Here is a 20,302-nt window from a genome sequence, read left to right on the forward strand (position 1 = left end):
CCCTTTCTCTGCCCCACCCTACCCTGGACCTGACACTCACTGTTATACGCAGAGTCCAGAGCTGTGCCCAGGCCTCTGACTCCAGAGATTTTTCCACAGCAATGATATCATCTCCCTTCATCTCTTCAAGAGCCTGTGGAGTATTTACAGAGGAGGGTTGGGAAGGAGCCGCATCCCAGAGGGCCCTACCTACAAACTAAAGCCAACTCAAGGCTGTGAGAGCCCTGGGGTGGGGGCGGTAGGGGGTGGTGGAAAAGGACAAGGGCATGTTGGCCCTAGCTTCCCTTTGCTGGGACCGCTATTGAGTTGGCCCCATGTTAGGGACTCTGTGCATTGGGTCTCTCCTTTTCCTCCTCCTCCTCCTCCCACACTCACAGGAGAGGGTACTGCAGCTCTGGCCGCATCACCCACTGCATCACCAGACTCTTCCTAGAGGATCTCTCAGCACCCCCACAGGAAGGGAGGCTGGGTCTAGGCAACTCATACTTACCCTGCAGGGCATGGTCACCAGAATGAGGAGAACTTTTTGCCAAAAGCAGAGACAGCTGTGACAGAAAAAGGAGAGAGGCATCAGGAAATTGGACTAGACTCCCTCCGAGTCGGGGCCATTTGGCACAGTGAAGCCAAGCCCAGCCCAAGGGGCAGGGACACCCCCTCCCCCCACTGCTGCAAGATAGCCACTGGGCAGCGGCAGGTAGACCTCGAGGCTCGCCTGTGGCTGACTGGCTGAGCCCGCCATCATTGCCCAGACCCAACCTCGGCCACAGCAGGGCCCCGGAGCAGCTGCTCACCACGGACCCGGCTACAGGCAGTACTTACCTTCCGTCAGCTTGCCGGCCTGCTCTGCTGCCCCACCAGGGAGGATTTTGGAGAGCACGCTCTCACCATCGGCGCCTGGCTGGCCGGCAGGAGCCCCTGGGGTCCCTCCAGGCCTGGCTCCGGCCTTCATGCCTAGGGGGAAAGAAACCACCGTCAGAAGGCAGGCTTGGCCCTTCAGGCTCTGAGTGGGAGAGCCACTCTGAGGGAATCTGAACATGGGCAGCCATGAGGTGGGAGGGTGAGGAGGAGGAGAGAGTAATGAAGAGAGAGGTGTAAGAACAGGAAGTTAGAGAGGTGGAAGGAAGCAGAAAAAGGGAAATTGAGGCAAGTAAGGAAGGAGAAGAGGAGGATGGAAAGACAGAAGGGAGGAGAGAAGGGGAAGGAAAGAACGAGTAAGAAGCTGTGGTCCTGGCCCTGCACTTACCAGTCCCTTCCAGGTTCCCTGCCCAGAGCTGCCTGGGCCTGAAGGCCCCAGTGCTGGTGACCCCACTAGCTCATTCTTTTGTTTTGTTTTTTTAAGATTTATTTATTTATTTTAGGGAGAGAGGGAGAGAGAGAGAGAACACGCATGGGGGGAGGGGCCAGAGGGAGAGAATCTTCAAGCAGACTCCCCACAGAGTGTGGAGCCCGATCCCATAACCCACGAGCCATGAGATCATGACCTGAGCAGAAACCAAGAGTCGGACGCCCAACCCACTGAGCCACCCAGGCGCCCAACCACTAGCTCATTCTAACCCCAGGCTGGTTTTCTGTTGGGAAGGTCTGCAGACCCCTGGGCACCTTCTCAGGGAGCAGTGCGGGTATGCGGTGCAGGGGAGCTCAGGGCGCCGGTGGGCGCAGGGAGAGGACAGACCAGGAATTCTGGGCCGTGGCTGAGGGCACCAAAATATAGGCTCACCTGCAGGTCCAGGTCCTGGTGGCGGGTGGGCCTGAGGAGGCCTCCCCTGTGGGGGTGCCTTGGCTGTCCCTTTAGAGCCATTTGCCTGCTCTGCCCGTGGCTGCAACACAGAACCCACAGCTGAGATAGTGTCCGACGGCCCTGCTCACGCCCAGCCGGGAACCGAGGGCATGTCCCAGCTGCAGCCCCAGCACCTGCCCTGGGTAGGATCCGTGTGCTGGAGCCCTACTTACCGGTCCTGCTGCCTGGGGGCCCGAGGCTGTCGTGGGGCCCGGCTGAGCCTTCCCTGCCGGCTGGCTGGCAGCAGGGGCCGGGCCCCGGGCAGCTGGCTGGCCCTGCTGCTGCAGCCGGGCCTGCGCCGGGGCCTGCTGGGGGTGCTGCGCCCCGAGACCTTGCTGCTGCTGCTGTGTCAGTGGCTGGCGCGATACTGTCGCCGAGGGGGTCTGCCTCGATGGCGGCGGCTGTGACTGCTGCGGCCCGGGAGCTGCCTGCCGACCTTGCGGCTGCAGCTGGGGCTCTGGCTTTGGCTGCGGCGTAGCGGGCCCCGTGTGGGCCTGCCGGGAGCCCTTCTTGCTGTCAGAGGCGTGATGGTACGCTGACGGAGCACGGGCTGGCTGTGAGTATTCAGTGGAGCTGGGGTACCCAGGCTGACCCTTCTTCTGCATGGCCGGGGCAGGGCTGGGCTGAGGGTGGGGCCGGGCCTCGTGGCGACCCAGGTCCCGAGCATGTGGTTTGGCAGCACGCCGGCCCGGCTCCTCGCCAGCGTGGCGGCCTGAGTGCCGCCCGTGGTCACCGTGGTGCCGGTGTTCCTTGGCTGAGGCGTGGCGGCTCGGGCCACCCTCATCATGGGGCCACAGGCCCTCCTCGGGGGGCTCATCGTAGTCGTGGTAGCTGTGCCTGGCAGGGCCTCGCTTCTGGGAGGAGGAGGAGACTGCATGGCCCCCGTGGTGCCTGAACCGGTCAGAGCGGGCATCCCGGGGCTTATCAAACCAGTCTGTCTCCTCCTGGCCCAGGTGATACGCTTCAGAGACCAAAAACAGAACACCATCAACCCCCGGGCTGGCCGCAGGGGGAGGCCCAGCTGAAGCCATGCAAGGAAACCAGAGAGTGGGCGCCACAGCCGCAAGCATTAACACTAGGCCCCCAGCCCGCCCCCCCACAACCAGGGCCAGGGCGCGGGTGGAGCCGCCTGCAGCAGGGCCCCCACTGGATGAGGCGCCAAGTCAGGCCCCTCTGGGACATCTCAGGGCCCAGGGCCCCATGGGCGGGCAGGCCCCCCGGGGTGCCGAGCAGCTGCAGAAATCACCCCTGGCTGCCATTACCTTCGCTGTCGGAAACTACGCAGTGGGAGTCATCCAGGATGTAGCCCTCCTCACGCTTATATGTGTGGGCCCGAGGCCCGTCCTTGACGTGCTCCTGGACGTCAGGCATGGAGTGGCTGGAGCAGAACTGTGGGCAGGTGTCCCCAGGAGGAAGGGGGCCGCCGGCAGGGCGGGGCCGCCCCAAGGGGCTGACGGGGCTCTCCTCTTCAGAGGTCTGGCTCCGCATGGGGGGCCGGGCCCGGCCGTGGGCCATGCTCAGGGACGAGAGCTTGGGGCCCGCTTTTTGAAGTCGCTCCACAGCTTCCCGTTCCCGCTCATATCCTTTGCCCCGGCCACCGAAGTCATGGCTGGACAGCTTCTCCCCACTGTATGCAGATGCCACCCGGGACCGTCCGCTCCCTCCATACATGCGGTCGTCCTCCTCCACTGGGTCCCGGCTGGACACCCCATAGTACCTCTGCTGCTCGTACACGTTCTTCTTGAGCCCGTAGGTGATTTCGTCCTGGAACTTCCTGCCCCGAGAGGCTAGGCTGCTGCTGACTGCAGGGGAGGGGTAGGAGGCCAGATCCGACTCCACGTCCTTGGCCTCTTCGATAGGTGAGAACTTGGAGATCTTTTGCTCCATGCCCTGCTTCCGGTGCTTGCTGCGCTTTGAGGAGATGGCAGCTGGTGCCAGGCTCTTGGAGGGATGCTTGGGCCCCATGGGGCCCGGACCGTACTTCTCTGCTCGAGCCCCGTGTCTGTAGTCGCTGTCACCGTAGTAGTGGGCACTGGTTGGTCGGCCATTGCTCTCCGCAGTCCGGTGGTGGCCACTCTTCCCACGGGGGTCGTAAGAGTCCTCCTCGGATTCTTCCTCCCCTCTGGTGTAGCAGCAGGGCAGTACAGGCCCCTCCAGGATGCCTGGTTCTCCGGGCTCTTTGCCAGGACGCCCGCTGCTGCTCGGCCCCAGGGGCTCCAGTCGCTGGCTCTCGGGGGCAGTGGAGGTGCTGTCCTTGGTCAGCTCACTGATGTCGTCAATCATCACATAGTTCCGGGGGACATTCTGCTCCAGGCTGGTGTAGTGGGAGTCAGAGGGGTAGGTGGAGGCTGAGCTCAGGCTCACGCTGCTACGGTCGCTGGCCCGGGGCTGCTCTGCAGCTTGGCCTTGCTCGTAGCTGCCGCTCGCTGCTGGGCTGCTGTAGCTGCTTTCAGATGCGCCTGAGGACATGGCCACGACCGGGCTGGCGATCACCTCATAGTTAGTGGGCACCTTCTGTTCCAAGTCGGCCAGTGATGTCTGGCGCGGCTTCTGGTGGGGGGCACGGCTGTCGGCCGGGACTGGGAAAAGAGTGCTCTGTGTGGTTGGCATGGGTGTTTGGGCTGCATAATGGCCTGTGGGACGGAAAGCCTGTTGGCCTGGCAGGCCAGGCTCAGCTGGGTAACTGGTGCCAGGAGGAAAGGCAGGTGCTGGGTATGTGCTGGGGCCAGGGTAGGTGGGTGCTTGGTGGGCCGGGAATCCGTTCTGGGTTGGCCCACCACTGCCTGCAGTGTACTGCGGGGCCGGAGGCGGGAACCGGGGCTGTTGGAAGGCAGTGGGGCCGGAGGGGGTGGCAGGAGCAGCGGCAGTGACAGGGAAGTCTGCGTACTGGCCGGCAGGAGTGGCACAGCCCTGGAGCCGCAGCTGGTTGAGCTCGCTGTCCGACAAGTAGTCACGATGCTCACCGAGCCCACGCAAGGGCGGGTAGTCACGGCCGCCTCGGTCTTTGGCCAGAGACTCTTTCCGCTGTGTGATGCCCAGCTCCAGGTACTTGAGCTTGGCGTCGATCTCCTTCTCCTCCTCGTCCAGCTCCGCTTGCTTCTTGCGCAGCTTGGTGGACTCATGCTCCACCAGCCGCAGGTCCCGGTCCAGGTCCCGGAGCAGGCTGGCCTTGGTGGCAGGGACAGCGGTGGGCCCCGCCAGCCCATGCTGCAGCAGGCTGGCCGCATACAGCTGTGGGGGGGCCTGGCCAGCCAGGGGCAGGTGAGCCTCCTCTGGAGGGGGGCTGGGCAGTGTCCGCTTCACCTTGCGGACCAGGCCGTTGGGTGGCAGCGCCGACACCTGAGACAGAGGGAAGGGCGGGCAGCACTGAGACCCAAGGTGTGGGTGACTTGGTGGGGCAAAAGGTGGAAGATCCCTGGCTTGGGCTGGCCTCCATACAGTGGTTTCTCTGATTCACCAGGCAGCCTTGAGGCCGGCCCTGTCCCCGCTTGGTGGAGATCACCACTGGCCGGCGATCCTTTCACAGCCTTTCTCCCTCCCGGCATTCTGGGCAGCGGCAGGGGAGGGGAGGAGCAGATGCCCCTCTGTGCTGGTCTCTAGGACTGGCTTGCCTCTGAGAACCTCTAGTACACAGGGGCTCTGAGATCCCCTGCCTGTGTCCTGTGGGCTGGCCACCCTCTGTCTCCCACTGAGTGTCCTGAGGTGAGGAGGGTACAGTTTGGCTCTGGGGTTAGGTGTAGCAGCTGGTGGGGACCGAGGGCAAGTGGAGGGCTATGGACAGAAATGGAATGCTTCCTGGGTGCCCAGCAGGCTCCCTAGAGGATCATGGGAAGGGGCACGTGCTGACTGTATGCCAGTTACTGCAGGCTCTGGGTCTTTTCCTGCCTCCTGCCCTACTCCTCTTCTAAGTGGCCTGTCCACCCAGCTGTCCTGAGCCACCCTCTGCCAAACCCTCTGGACTGTGCTCTCAGCCTGGCCCCCAGTTCCTTCTACATCCCTGTGAGCCCACCACTCTCTGGGGCTGCCAGCTCCCCTCCAGGGCCTCTCCGGCCCTATCTCTGCATGGCTTCCTGGTCCAGGCTCCCTAACGCTACCCTCTGTGCAGGTCTCCTCACCTGCCCTGATGTCCCATGTTGCCTGAAGGTCCATATCGCTGGAAAGCTTACACCGGGGCCTTTGTTTCTAGCTCCTAGCCTTCCCAGAGTGCCCCAGGCCTTTCGGTTTTTATGAACCACCCAAGTCCCCCAAATACACTAGGGCCGGACATTGGGCTTCTTACTTTTTACCTTGCCAAGAAACTACATAAAAACCTCTCACCCACTCTCACCATACGTCATCATAAAGGAAATGATAGTGTGCCCCAGAACCTTAGAACAATGGGTGGGCCTTTAACAGTAAATTTCGTGGGATGCCTGGGTGGCTCAGCCGGTTAAGCGTCTGCCTTCGGTTCAGGTCATGATCCCAGGGGCCTGGGATCGAGCCTCACATCGGGCTCTCTGCTCAGCGGGGAGCCTGCTTCTCCCTCTCCCTCTGCTTGTGCTCTCTCTCTGTCACATAAATAAATAAAGTCTTTTAAAAATAAATAAATAAATAAATAAATAAATAAATAAATAAATAAATAAATAAATAAATAAATTTATTTCGCTTTGGGCATGGAGCCCATTGTGCGGCTTGAACTCACAGCCCTGAGATCAAGACCTGAGCTGAGATCAAGAGTCGGACGATTAACTGACTCAGCCACCCGGGCGCCCCAATAAATTTCACTTTTTGAAATCCTCACTCTATTGTTCATCTTTTGTTATTTTCGTTGCTCACCAAGAGCGCCCATCATGCCATGGCACCACACGGCTAGCCCACACTCCTGATCCCACCACCATGCTCTCTGGCCTGCACACCCCAGGGCTCTCCACTACCTAAGCTCATCACCTGCAGGACCCCACTTCGAGGCCCCACCCTCTCCTCTATGCATCACACCCAGAAAACAGGTAGACATACCTCACAATGCCTCTGGTTCCTACCCTTTTCCCCCAGGGCCATTGTGTGGTCTTTCAGCCCATCTGCCCACATTCTGCCCAGGAAGCTTTCTAAAATACCCATCTTGGGGCACCTGAGTGGTTCAGTCGGTTAAGCGTCTGCCTTCGGCTCAGGTCTTGATCTTGGGGTCCTGGGATTGAGCCCCACGTCGGGCTCCCTGCTCAGTGGGGAGTCTGCTTCCCCCTCTCCCTCTGCCCCTACCCACACTCATACTCCCTCTCTCAAATAGATAAAATCTTAAAAAAAAAACAAAAACACCCACCTGGCCCTGTCTCACCTGCCTAAAACCTCCAGAGGCTCCAAGGGCCTATGAGAAAAGCCCACGCTCCTCAGCCTGGCACTCAAAATCCTTGGCATTGGGCCCTTGCAACTCCCATCTCCCCCTGCACAGCAGCCCACAGCAGGCCACCTCGCCCAGTCCCAGGGCACCGTTCAGCAACTAAAGCCACAGGCAAGGGTAGGTTTATGCTGCAGGGTTCCCTGCCTAGGGGAGCAAACAGGAGTGTAAGTGATTTATTGAGGGCCAGAGAAGGGCAGGGGACAAGATAAGACCAAGAGCACGCTGCAGCCTATTGGGATGGACCTTGAATGCTAGGCCCAGAGGTTTGGGCTTTCTGTGGGGCCATGGCAGCCGGGCCAGGGCTGGGGAGTAGGGAGCGGTCCAGCTGGTCCGTGTTGCTGATTTTGTAAGGCAACATCCACAGTAGAGGTTTGGAATGGGAGGGGCCCGGTCTGGGGTGGGGACGTGGTAGGGGCTGGAGCAGGTATGGGCCGTGAAGAGGCAGTGCCGAGGGAAGGCTGAAGTTTCCAGTGGTGTGTGGATGGGTGGCTGTGGGGGCCAGCGTGCGAGTGTGTATTTGCCCAGATGTCCTTGCCAGGCTGCAGGCTCCACCGAAAGAAGGTCCAGCCCTCATCCTCAACTCCTTCCTCTGAGCCTCTGGAGCTGGAGGTGACTCCACCACCGCCTCCCCAGGAGATACCCCTCCCTGTGGGGCCCCCAGGCTAGACAGAGACCCCTGTCCCACCCTGGACCAGCCCCTGTGCCCATACCTGGCTACCCAGTCCCCCCTGGTGCTGGTAGAGGGAGAACCTCTCTTTGGCAGACTCCTCGGCGGTGGGGCTGAGGGGCTTAGGGTCGGACAAGGACCGCTGCAGGGTCTTCATGGGGCGAGGCAGCGTCTGCTGGCGGAGAGCGCTGTCAGCCGTGAAGTGCTTCTGGGGACTCACGTGAGCCTTGTTCAGCCTCTCACTAGAAGCAAAGGAGGTGTCCAGGAGCCGGTGTGGGGACAGGGGTGAGACCGGTGAGTAGAGGACCTGGGGGGACTTGGGAGGCTGGCGGCTCACAAGCTGGGACAGGGACTCCGGGGGCAGCTGGGCCTGGTATCCAATCTCCAGGGGATCCGGCTTCTTTTTTTCGAATCTGCCCAGGGGCCCAGGGGTGACGATCTGGATGCCGGGCAGGTAGGGGCTGATGGCGGTCGGCCCTACCAGCTGTGGCCCAGCCACACCCTGGGCCTGCCCCTCGGGCTCCGTCTGGCAGGCCAGGCTCTCCCCACGCCCAGTCTTCTCTGGCGCCGAGATGTACCGGACAATCTCCACCTTGGGGTCGGTTGCGGCTGTGATGTGGATGGCCGGAGAGACCCTGGGCAGCTGGTCGGGCTCCGTCTGCACGGAGCAGTCAGTGATGGTCTGGATGCCCACGCTGCTCATGGCCTTCGCGGCAGCAGCCGCAGGGGATGACGAGGCAGCAGCATCGTGCCTGCTGTCGGAGCCGGAGTCCGAGTGGCGGGACAGACGGGACCGGCGGCGGCGCACGGGCTGCTCCCACTCAGCACTGTCCTCGTCGTCAGTCTGCACGCTGCAGTCGGCACTCCGCCGCGCCCGGCGCCGCCGGGTCAGGAGGTAGCGGCCCTCGCCCTCCTCGTCGTCCGTCTGCACGCTGCTGTCTGCGATCCTCCGGACCGCACAGGGCTCGGGGCCCGACTCCGGCTCGCAGGCATCCCGCAGGCGAGGCATGGAGTGCCGCTTCTTGATGCCGCTGCGGCCCGCCTCCCACGGCTCCTCAGTCTGCAGCGACATGTCCGACGCCGAGCTGGGGAGGCCCCGATGCAGCCCGGGCTCCCGAGGCTGCCCAGGCCCCTCTGGCCCTGCCACCGCGATGAAGGCCGTGTGGCTCAGAGGGGGCCAGTACTGGCCGTTCTGAGCCAGCTCCGGGGCAGCTGGGGGAGGCCCCCGGCCAGGTGCCTCGCAGGCCACGGGGAAGGGGGCCTTCTGCCGCTGCTTCTGTTCCTCTAGCTGCTGCTGCAGCTGCTGCTGCAGCTGCTGGATCTGCTCCAGCTGCAGGCGCTGCTGTGCTAGCTGCTCGCGCTGCAGGGCGAACTGAGCCTGCCGTTCCTCCTGCTGCTGCTGCAGCACGTGGTGCTTGATGGTCTGCAGCTCCTGCAGCTCCCGCTGCACCAGCAGCTGCTCTTCCTCGCGGTGCCGCTGCAGCTCCACGCGCTCCCGCTCCAGCTCTTCCTGCAGCCGCAGCTGCCGCAGCTTCTCCAACTCCACCCGCTCCCGCTCCAGCTGCAGCAGCTGCTCCTGCTGCTTCCGCTGCCGCTCCTCCTGCGCGGCGTCCTCCTTCTCCAGCCCGGGCCGGCCGAGGGCCCCGCTGCCGCCCCCGGGAGCAGCATCTACGGGAGGCTTCTGGCCAGCCAGCGGCGCTGGGGCCGGGGCTGGGGCTGGGGCTGCTAGGGCCTCCTTGGCGGCAGCAGGGGTGGCTGTGGCGAGAGGCTCTTCCCGAACCGCCCCTGCAGGCAGCTCTGGCCTTGGTGGGCCCCCAGCCCCCGGGGCCTTGGCAGCAGCGGGTTTGCCCAGGTAGACAGGACCCTCAGCAGGTGGAACACTGGAAGCAGTGGGGAATCTGCTTGGTGCAGGATATCGGTACAGCCCCGTGGGCCCAAGAGGTATCCGGGGGGCAATCACGGGCATGCGCGTCAGGCTGGTGAGCGGCACGGCTGTGACTCCGCCGGACACGTAAGGCCTGTACATGCCGCGGCGCACCATGGGCCGCAGTACCGAGGCGGGCTGGGTGGTTATGGGCAGTGTGGCAGCAATTGGAGTGTTGATAGTTGAGTAGATCATGCCGTCGGCGGCGCGCACGGTGGCTGTGGATGGCAGCAGCTGTCTGATTGCCGTTCCCTGGCCGACCGGAGGCCGGTACTGGGCCAGGTTCCCAGGACCTGGGTGGCCCTCTGGGAAGGTGGGGTTGCCAAGGAGGCCGGGTCTGAGGGGAGCCAGACCCTGGGGGGCGCTGAGCCCAGGCCCGGGCTGAGGCTGATACTGCATGAGGTCAGGGCCACCGCCACCGCTGCCATGCCGCCCTCCATACTGGTCCATGGAGTTGAGGGCAGCACACATGCGGCTGATCTCGCGGGCGGTGGTGGCACTGTACTGGGCCAGGCTGGCCTCCTGGAAGCCAGCGGCATCTCCCCGCGGGCCATACCTGTGGTCTGAGTAGATGTTTGACACTGAACTGTAGCGCCGCATGGGAAGCGGGGGAGTCCAAACGTCCGTGGGATGACGCAGGTCTGTGTATGAGCCATACTGCAAGCCCTGCCCAAGGTAGCGTCCATCCACGAAGCCCAGGCTGTAGGAGTGCTTCAGCGAGCTGAGATCCACAGCGGAGTCTCGTCCAGGGCCCTGGAAGAGCTGCCCAATCCTGTGTGCGTGGTAGTTGAGGCCAGCCTCAGCCAAATTGGTGTCAGACATGGAGGAGTATAGCCTGCCGTGGAGGCCCTGTGGGTAGGGCCTCTGCTCCTCGTGGGGCCCAGGCCCCGCTACCCCCTGTGCCCGGTAGCTGGGGGGCTCAGGAGGCTCAGGGTCCCGGGGACTGTAGAAGGGGCCGCCGCTTTGGCCGGGTGGGGCAATGTCCGCCACACTCTTCTCAGGTGCGCTGGGCGTGGGGTGGAAGGTGCCCGTGCAGCTACTGCCAAAGGGCAACTTGTAGACCATGTCACAGCACGCCATCTGGCTCTCAGGCCTCATCCCGGTGAGGTCCAGGGCACCTGCGGGCTCCTCCGGGAGCAGTGTGGTCACAGTGCCTGCCGTGCCCTCTCCCATCTGCACCACCACTGTGTGTGGCTTCCTGGCACCGGGCATAGCGTGTGACCGCAGCTCTGCGGGGGCAGCCCGGTGGGGTTCAGCGCCCGGCTCTGGCACTGGACCTGATTTGAGGCCAACACTCTGGGCAGTGCCCATCTGAGTGATTAAAACGTCCCTTCTGGCTAGAGGGGCTACCTGGTTGGGCAGGTTATACCTGGCAAACTTGGGCTCCCTAGGTCTTCCACGGGGCCCACCTCGGTACGGGGCTGTCTGGACAGCCTGCTCTACCTGCTTGACCTGGGCCAGACACACGGGGCTACCCGCACCCTGGCCAAAGTCAAGCCGGCTCTGGAAGGGGTCTCCATAGACCACAGGCTGCTTTTGCTGAGCCATGAGCACAGATGAGGCCATGGTGATGCTCATGGTGGTGGAGGTGCTGAGGAAGGCATGGGTCTGCTCCTGGGCGTTGAGGTTGATGACCAAAGGCTGCACAGCAGTCGACTGCCGTCCTGGGATTGGATCCAGGGCAAGGCCATACTTCCTTGCTTCCACGGCAAGAGAGGTCAGGTCCATGCCCTGGTCAGTAAGGATGATGGGTGTGGGCTTGACAGCTGTGCGAAGGTCTACCACAGCACTGCCCGGAGGTCTGGGGCCTGGCTCCACCCTAGACGTTCCCGGGACAGAGGAGATCCGGCACAGGGAGATGTTCTCAGCAGGGAGGGCGCCCCAGCCATATACTGCCAAGGGCCCGTCCGCACCAGCGCCGGGTGCCCGGGGGAAGCCAGGTGGCCCGGGCGGCTCCGGGGGCAGCTGGGACGCACTGGGAGGTGTCGTCTGGCTGTAGCTGTGGGTGGTGGGCGAACACACTGGGGAGGTGGAGGCACTAGCGTGTACCATTCTGGTCTGGCCGGAGGCGTCTGATGCTAAAGTGATGACCATAAAGGGGGCCTCCCGAGAGGACTGCTGCCACACCAGGCGAGGTGTGCTGGGTCGGTGTGGCGTTTGTGTGCCCTGAGCCACCATGGGTGCTGGGGTCAGGGCACCAGGGCTCCGAGGCATGTCCAAGGCCGGGGTCGGGCTTGGCGTCTGTGTAGAGAACTCGGCTGTGGCCCTTGGGCCCAGCTTGCCAGGGGAGAACGTGGGACTCTCTGAGGGAGAAGATGGAGAGAGAGGTGGGCTGGAGCCCGTGAAGTAGGCATAGCCCCGGGAGGCCTTGTGGGGGCCGCTCTCCCCGTCACTCACACTCAGGGGCTTGTCTCTGGCAACCCGTCCACTGGCAGTGGGGCCGCTGAGGGCCGCGGGTAGCTCCTCAGTTTGGGACCCATAGTTTGCAGTGGCTGGGCTCTGTCCGTAGCTACGGCCTACGGAAGATGGTGAAGGGCTGCGCTCAGAGCCTGCTGGGGAGGTGGGAGTCACGTAACCTCGTGACAGGCTGGCGGGACAAGGAGCCACGGCTGTGGTGCCCGGGGTGCCAGGGCCCTGGGAGAAAGATACGCCTACCTCCTTGGAGGCAGAGCTGGGGGATGCAGGGGAGCTGTGAAGCTTGAGAGGGTCCTGAGGCTCCTTTGCAAAATGCTGAGTAACGCGGACATCAGGAATGACTCGGCCACCACTACTGTCTGAGGAGGTGGAGGTGGAGAAGGACACGGGGGCGGCGAGCTGGGTGGGACTGGTGCCAGGCGTGAGTGGGCCGCCATTCTGCTTCATTGGGTCCATGTACGCACTGTCGGCATTCAGAAACTGCTTCTCCTTCTTCTTGTCCTCGGCGAAGGCCAGGTCCCGGGAGGAGGCCTGCCGCATGCGGGCAATGCTCTGTGACGTCTGAAGGATCTCCTCGTACACGGCGGCCCCCAGGCTGGCCGGTGTGCCCTCGGGGGCAGGCTGCGCAGCCCGGCCATAGTCTTGGTCGGGGGTGTCCTGGTACTCAAAGGCGCCCTGGCTCCGGGGGCCGGGGGGCTGAGAGGGGCCGCCTGCCACCTGCCCCTGCTGCCGCTGGAGCAGCTCGGCCTTGCGCATCATCTCCTCATAGGCCTCTTCCGCGCTTTTGAGGGGCCGGCCCGCGCCGGGAGTGGCCGCGCTGCCCGAGGGCGTCTCCGTTGGCGAGTAGAGGGACATGAAGGTGGGCAGGTTGTACTCACTGCCCGACTTGTAGAGCCGGCTGGGGCCACCGTCCAGGGCTTCGGCCTCTGAGTCGAGGGAAGGGGAGGGCGAGTACTCGGAGCAGGAGGAGCGATGGAGCTCCTCCATCTCGGCCGCCTGCCTCAGCTCCTCCGTTGGGGAGGCATCCTCAATGGGTGACAGGTTGCTCGGGGGAGTCTTGGAGCGCTCACGCCGCCGCTGGGCCCGCAGCTCTTCCTTGTCTCGCCGCGTCTTGCGGGCAGTGCTGCGGATGCGCTGCTGCTCTACCTCCCGCATCTTCTCCTGCTCCCGCAGCAGCTCCTCCTCCTCCCGCAGCTCCTCCTCCTCCGAGGAGTCCTCGATGGTGGGCAGCAGGGGCCCGTGGGAGCGGTGCCGGGCCTTGCGCTGCTGCTTTGCTTCCTCCAGCCGCTGCCGGCGGCTGGGGCTGCTGTCGCTGTCCTCCTCCAGTGAGGACAGGGAGGTGGGAGAGGTGCCGGAAGTGTAGCTGGGCGTGGAGGCCGGCAGCGTGGAGGAGTGCTCCCCGCGGGAGCGGTCCTCAGGCGAGCCCGTCAGGCTCTCCATCTCCAGCTCGGGCTCCCGCTCCAGGCTGGGGTCAGGGCCTTGGCCCAGGTCCAGCTCGTGGCCATAGCTGCCCGTGCTGTTGAGCTCAATGGTCTTAAAGCGGCGCAGCCCCCCCTGCAGGGCCCCGGTGCTGTCGCCGGCCTCGGCTGGGCCTCCCTCAGGGAGCAGCTCCTCGTAGCCCGTGGTGGCATTGTGCGGCAGACGTCTCTTCGGCGGAGCCGCTGGGTCTTGGCTGGGCTCGGGCCGGGGCCTGGGGCCGCCCTTCTGGGCGCTAGGTTTGGCCAGGCCGTGGCCGGAGGCGGTGGCGTCCTCCTCTTCCAGGTTGTCTTCCTCGGCGCTCATCTCCAGTATCTGCCGTCGCATGAACTCCTCGTCAGTCAGTTCTGCGGCCCGGGCTGGGGGCTGGGGTGGGAGAGGGGACAAGCCACCCTCACTGCTGTCCTCCACGTAGTCGTGTCTCAGCTGGCTGCCGAAGTCGTCTGAGGACTCGGCTGTGTCCTGATGCTCCCTCTGGTGCCCCCACTCCAGGGAGTCTTCCTCTTCCTCCAGGATATCCTCCAGCTCCTCGTCGGAGTCATAGGCCTCGGGCATGATGGACAAGGAGTGGGGCCTCCGCTTCTGCTCGTCCCTACGGCTCCTGGGCGGCTTGCTCGGCTCGCCCCTGGGGGCCGGGCCCTGGGCCTCCAGCGAAGGTCGCATGCTGCTCCCCACCTTGTGGAGCTCGGAGGGGCTGGGCGGGCGAGGCCCTGTCACCCCCGCGCTGTCCAGCTGCTCCACCTCCTGCTGTACGACGCCTGTGATCTCGCTCTGGGAGCTGGAGATGCCGTCGGAGGAGTAGCCTGTGTCGCTGAGGCTCTGTGGGCTCCGGGACGGGTCCTGAGAGTACTGCTTGCCCACCAGCTCCTGCAGCAGGGTGAGAAGCAGACACTTGCCTCCCTGTGGCAGACAGCTCGCTGGGGAAGCCCGAGCAAGGGGCCCTCCACTGCCCAGGGGATCATGGCCCACCGTCCTCCATTTCTCTGGCCTTGGAAACCCCAAGCACCCTCAAAGAGAAGTTTCTCAAAGAGAAACTTTATTAGATCAAATGGGAGCAAAACCCACCAAAGTATTCAACCACGTGCCAGACACAGGGCTAGCCTAGAACTCACAGGCCCACCAGGGCCTCATCCAGGCATCCCTTACCTCCTCCGTGGCCCCAAGGGGCCTGTCCCAGGCCTACGTCCCAGAGAACCAAGCCTTTCCCTAGACCGTCCCACCTGAGAGCTAGGGTCCCAGAAGTGAGTGAGACTGACCTCTGACTCCCCACCCTTGGGGGCTTCTGGAACGGCCCTGACGACAGGGGTGGCAGGTTCAGTCCTCCGGGGCCCTGTCTTTCCTTTGGGAGTCCCAGGGGGTAGGGTAGTCTCTGGAGGTGGTTTCGGCCCAGGCTCGGCTTTAGCTGGGATTCCTGTCTTCTTTTCCTGGGCACCACTCAGGGTCCTGCTGGGTTCAGAAGCCCTGAGGGGCTTAGCCTGGGGGCTGGCCTTGGTGGGCAGGGGACTGGCCTTGGCAGGCGGGGGGCCTGATGGCTGGGCCGGCCCCTGTGGCCCTTTCTGCTTCGGAGGGGCTGCTCCAGGTGCCCGGAGAGGGGCCCCTGCAGGGGGCTGTTGAGAGGTGGGCAGCGGCAGGGGCGTCGGCTCTCCCAGGCTTCCCTCTAGCAGCCGCTTAGTTTGGCAGTTCAGGCAGAGCCACTCGGTTTTCTGTAAGGAAATGGGAGGGGAGGGGATTGATGAAAATCACAAAGACCCTAAAGTACTCAAAGAATGTTTCCATGACTATTTCTGTAATCGTAAGCAGGACAGCTTCTAAAGCATGACACCGAAGCAAGCTTTTTCACCTGGCCAGAAAAGGAGACCTGCGGGGGAGGGGAGGCTACAGGTAGCCCGTGAGTCTGGGGAAGAGGGGGAACTGGGGCAGAGTCCAGCAGCCCAGAGCCCCTGCAAACCAGGAGTGGCCTCAGACCCCATCCTTCCCCACACCCTTCCTAAGTAAGGGCTGTGCTGGGAGGCTGCAGACTCCTGGGGCCAGGGGAGGCTGTCTGGGAGAAGCCCTGCTGGGAGGATGGGGCTGAGCAGTTCCCTCTGCCCACACCCCCCAGCCCAAGTCTCCCTGTCCAAGGTCAGCAAAGACCCTCAGGTGGAAGCCTCCTCCTGCCCCCAGGGCTCTGGACTATTCCTCCGATGGGGACTGTGCACTCCCCCTGCCGCACTGAGGCCAGGGGCCCTGCTTCCTCCAGAGCTGGGTGGGGACCGAACCCTCAACCATCAGTCCACCACTCTGAGGGTCATCCCCCCGTCAGGCTCAGTGCTGGGGGCTGGAGACACAGCCAGGACGAAGACAGACACCGGGGGTGCTGGCAGGAAGCGTTCCTGGAGTCCACAGACCCAAACTGGTCATCCAAGTGTGACATGGATATCAGTGGTGAAGTTCCTAGAACACCAGAAACCAAGTCTGATTCCCCCGGCTCCAGCTGTCTGCACAGGGGTGAGGTCTGAGCATCCTAGGCCCTGAGGGGCTGATTCCTGTAGCCGGTCAGGGGCTGATAGGGCCATGTCTCCCAGGAACTTCCTCCCAGCTTCACGGTCAGACACTGTCAGAGCCAGGACTCCTCTTGCCAAGACTGGAGGCCCTACCATGGCCCAGAGGGGGTGAGGTGGGAAAGAGGGTAACCACACACCCGTGCCTGCTCTCACACCAGAGGAGGGGGCAGAGACTTCCTGCTGCTCCTCATCCCATGTGCCCAGACACTTAGGATCCCACCAGCAGCTTGGCCACTTGGCTGGGCCATTAAGGAGAAACACAAGACACAGAACCACAGGATCACAGAGCCAGGAGCCAGGGCAGGGAGGTGGCCCTTGGCCCTCGCCAGCCCAAAGTGGGCGGGCAGCCTCGGCACCCTTACCTCGCACATTGCCCTGAGCCCATGTCAGACCCCAGCCTGCCTGGCAGATCCTTGGAAGCATGGTGCCCCCAGAGTGCCTGCCCGCAGCCTGGCATCCCCAGGCCACCATGGCAGATGGCATGTCAATGATTCTGCCCCGGTGTCCTGTCCACAGGGCTACATATCACATCTCTGGCCTGGGCCCCAGCAGAGGCCAGGCCAGGCAAGTGGCAGGCCCCTGGTGTATGTTGAGGGATAGGCCTGGTCCACGGCCTTGTTACTCTGGGCCTTGAGGTCATTCCCTGAGATTGGAGCTCTGACTCTGCCCTGAAGCCCAATCCCATGCACAGGTCCTGAGCAGAGGCGCCCAGTGATGGAGGGTGACCCTTCACAAGTCCTAGGTGTCCTCACCCTGTTCCCTGGAGGGTTTGGCCTTAGCACCACTACTGACCCCCATGGACCCTGTCTGATCCTCTATGTATCCCTGACACAAACCCCTAGGAAGCAATGGGTGCTGGCTACTTGCTGGGTCTTGGGCTCACTTGGCCTGGTCTCCCCTAGAGGTGCCTGGGGAGAATGCTAGCTAGACAGGCTGAGCCCAGGCCCTGAGAGAGATGGGGCATGGAAGAGTACGGAGCCTGAGCCTGAAATCCTGCCCACGTGCCTCTGACGTCAGCTGGGGACACAATGGAAATCCCTCCAAGGTCAGAGGACTCTGAGATGACAAAGAGACCCTGGCGAGGTGAGAGGGGTGTAGGCAGAGGCCAAGAGAATTCTGGAAGTGAGAAAAGCCCCAGGATCAGCAAGATGGGGTGAGGATCAGGGCCCAGATGGGGGGCGGGGGGACTGGCCTATGGCAATATTCTCCTGATTCCACTTTGAGTCCCTGCACACAGCCATTCCAGGTTAGGCCTCTCGAGGTTAGGTCATCTGGCCTGGCTCACCCTGGTGGCTTCGCAAACCTCTGACCCCTATCTCTGGCCTGCAGACCCCACCCCAGAAGCAACAGTCTCCAGTGAAGCAAGGGCACCTTGGAAGGATGGTCTGAACGGAGGAGACAGACCTCATGCCGGGGGCTCAGGGCCAGCGCATGCAGCAGCCTGCTTACCTAAGCCTAGAGGCCCAGCCCTCAGCAGAGCATGTCACTTGTCACACGCTCCCCAGGGTTTTGTTCCTTCCCACGCTATTCACGGAGGCCACCAGGCTGCAGAAGGGGCTGCCCAGTTGGCCCTGTTGCTCTTGGCTCCGCTATAGCAGTCAGCCAGGAAGGGAGGGAAGGCAGGCAGGGGGAGGCATGTGAGGTAAGGGCTAAAAATAAACACCTGACCTGGCTGCTGGAGGCCCTTCCCCAGCTCTCTGGAGGTTGGGGGGTGGGGAGAAGGTTACAGAGCGCTGGGGCCTGGAGGGGCAGAGCCTGAGGAGCCCTGGCCCCAGACCTAAGTCTTCTGGGGAATGGGGATGGGGTGGGAGGCAGGCCATGGGGAGGCTCTGTGCCTGGGGGTTGGAATAGAGGTCCTGATTTCTTTAAAATTCCCTCAGCTCTGATCTCTGCCCAGTATAGCAGGCCCACCCTGCTCCACCCCTGCTTATTCATTCCATTATTCTACTCCTTCATTTGTTCATTCATGCTCCCCTTTAGGGCTTATTCCCTTATTCATTCATTCACTCTCCCCTTAAGGGTTTATTCCCTCATTCATTCATTCACTTGCACACCCTCTCCTACACTCTTCTGTCCCAGCCCCAGCCTCCAGGGAGCTGCTGCCTGTTTCCCCTTTGCCTGTCCCCCTTGGCAAGTGGGCAGGGGATGATCTGGGACCTGGGAATGGACAGTGGGCGGCCTGATGGCCATTTCTGCCTTATCTCCCTCGGTCCAGTTCCTTTCTGGGGGCAGGAAGGTCGCAACGCCCCAGGGCAATCACCACCTCATGGTGGGAGGTGGGGTCAGGGTGAGGAAGGGGAAGCGAGTTGTCCGAGAGTTGGTGGAGCACCCCCACAGGCGGACGAGCCCAGCTGCCTTCCAGGACCACTGGCTACTGTGACTCAAGGGCCAAGGTTGCCGGGCGAGGCTGCAGTGGACGTTGGGCATCCTCCTTGCACTGCCTGCCATGGTCTGAATGACCCCACAGAACACAATCTCTGTGTATATGGAGCTGGCCTGTGTCAATCTGATTACAGTGACACCAGGCTGACCAACACCCCACGGCCGGCTGCTGGGCCCAACATATCCCCATCCCCAGCTTCACTGTCAGACAACAGGCAGCAGATGAGAAATCCAGAGAAGGGATGTCCTGACTTAAAGAGCCCGAGACTCAGCCATTGGACTCCGGGCATGACCGTCACTGGGGCTACTGTTCTCCTGATGCTGCGACCCCGTCCCTCCCCGTCCCTGGACATGCTTAAGCTTCTCCTTTCTGGGCCTCTCCTCCAAGAAGAGGAATCCTCCCTGATATCCCCAACATGCACCTTTCTGGCGGGGCTGTGCTCTCCTCACGCTCTAGTACCAAATGTGTCCGTTCCCCATGGGGCATCCCTCATGAGACCAGGGTCTTGCACTGGTCACAGGGTTGATTGACACCCAGATAGTTGGGGGCCGGTAGGGACTCTTTCTTCCTCGCACGGAGACTCTCTGTTAGGACACTGGTTCCAATCTCCTGGCTGTGTGCTGGACCTTACCTAAGTACCTGAAGTATAGCATCTCAGTTGGTTCTCCCAGAAACCTCCATTCCACATGGAGGAGACAGGGCTCCCTGAGATCATGATCCCAGAGGCAGCTGCTGGCCTCAGCCTCTGCCTCAGATAAGCCCAGGCCAGCCCCGCATATCACAGGCACCAGGCCCTTTGCCCAAGGAGGCCCGACTTCTCAAGGGTATGGCTGGTATTTTGGCAATTATAATAAGATCAGAAACTGGTGATGTTACTATAACATTTCCAATTCCACTAATTTCTTCACAAACTCTATTTTTAACTAAAAGCCAATTAAAAATTAAGCCAGAGGGTACTATTATCCTTCAGAAAGATAAGTAGGTAAAAAATTTGGAATCAACAACTCTTAATTATGAAATGACTCACTAAATAGCACTATGGTTATTATTTTTTTCCAGAGGAAATTTCAGAGGGAAAAGGGATCTAGCTCTACTGCTTCCTTCATTGTATGCTCTGGACTCCCTATCTAGAAAGAAGGTAAAAGGTTTTACAGCTCCGAGATGTTGAGGAAAATTCCCAACCCAACAGCCCAGACAGTTGGCTCTGGTCTCGGGTGGAGCCACAGCAGGTCTAACAGACAAGTGGGGAGCTAGCAGTGGGGCCTCCCTGGTCTATCCCTCCCTCAAGCCCCCAGCCTACACAGACAGGGGTCCCTCTGCCTCACACTAGGCCCAGAGACAGCACAGTCATCCCGGGCCTGGCGGGCTGGCACTCATTAGCTAGGTGTGGGAGAGACAGCCAGAGCAGACCTACCCCTACCTGCTGGCCCTGCCACCTCACTCCCAAGGCACGATGTGTCTAGGACACCTGCTGAGAAATCAGGAGCCTCTCACCAAAACACGCAAGTAGGTCACAGGGAAGCACACAATTGCTCTGAATATCCAGTGGCCATTTGCCGAGGTGAGATCAAAAACGGCCCGTGGCCTGGTTACAGTGAAGAAAAGCAGCAATGGTGGTGGGAACCACAGGAGGGAGGCATCGTGACTGCCCACCCACACCTTCCCCAGGAACCCCCTGGAGATAGCAGCATTAACAAGCAGAGCCATGGGGCACCTGGGTGGCTCAGTCGGTTAAGTATCTGA

At 62.2% G+C, this 20,302-nt stretch overlaps 1 protein-coding gene across 1 annotated transcript in view; it reads right to left on the bottom strand.

The window, feature by feature from the left end:
* Nucleotides 1–20,302, bottom strand: part of BSN (bassoon presynaptic cytomatrix protein) — a 46,831-nt gene that overhangs the window by 7,097 nt on the left and 19,432 nt on the right. The window contains exons 5-12 of the mRNA XM_064593312.1: nucleotides 14,890–15,336; nucleotides 7,862–14,500; nucleotides 3,040–5,116; nucleotides 1,951–2,738; nucleotides 1,718–1,817; nucleotides 820–951; nucleotides 491–545; nucleotides 41–133 (exon numbers count right to left, since the gene is read on the bottom strand). Coding sequence (XP_064449382.1) covers nucleotides 505–545; nucleotides 820–951; nucleotides 1,718–1,817; nucleotides 1,951–2,738; nucleotides 3,040–5,116; nucleotides 7,862–14,500; nucleotides 14,890–15,336 — 10,224 coding nt within the window. The 3' untranslated portion in view covers nucleotides 41–133; nucleotides 491–504. The remainder of the gene's footprint in view (nucleotides 1–40; nucleotides 134–490; nucleotides 546–819; nucleotides 952–1,717; nucleotides 1,818–1,950; nucleotides 2,739–3,039; nucleotides 5,117–7,861; nucleotides 14,501–14,889; nucleotides 15,337–20,302) is intronic.

This window comes from Mirounga angustirostris, unplaced genomic scaffold, assembly GCF_029215605.1.
Source record: "Mirounga angustirostris isolate CCGP_5_RB_7025 unplaced genomic scaffold, mMirAng1.0.hap1 SCAF_1, whole genome shotgun sequence".
NCBI lineage: Eukaryota > Metazoa > Chordata > Mammalia > Carnivora > Phocidae > Mirounga > Mirounga angustirostris.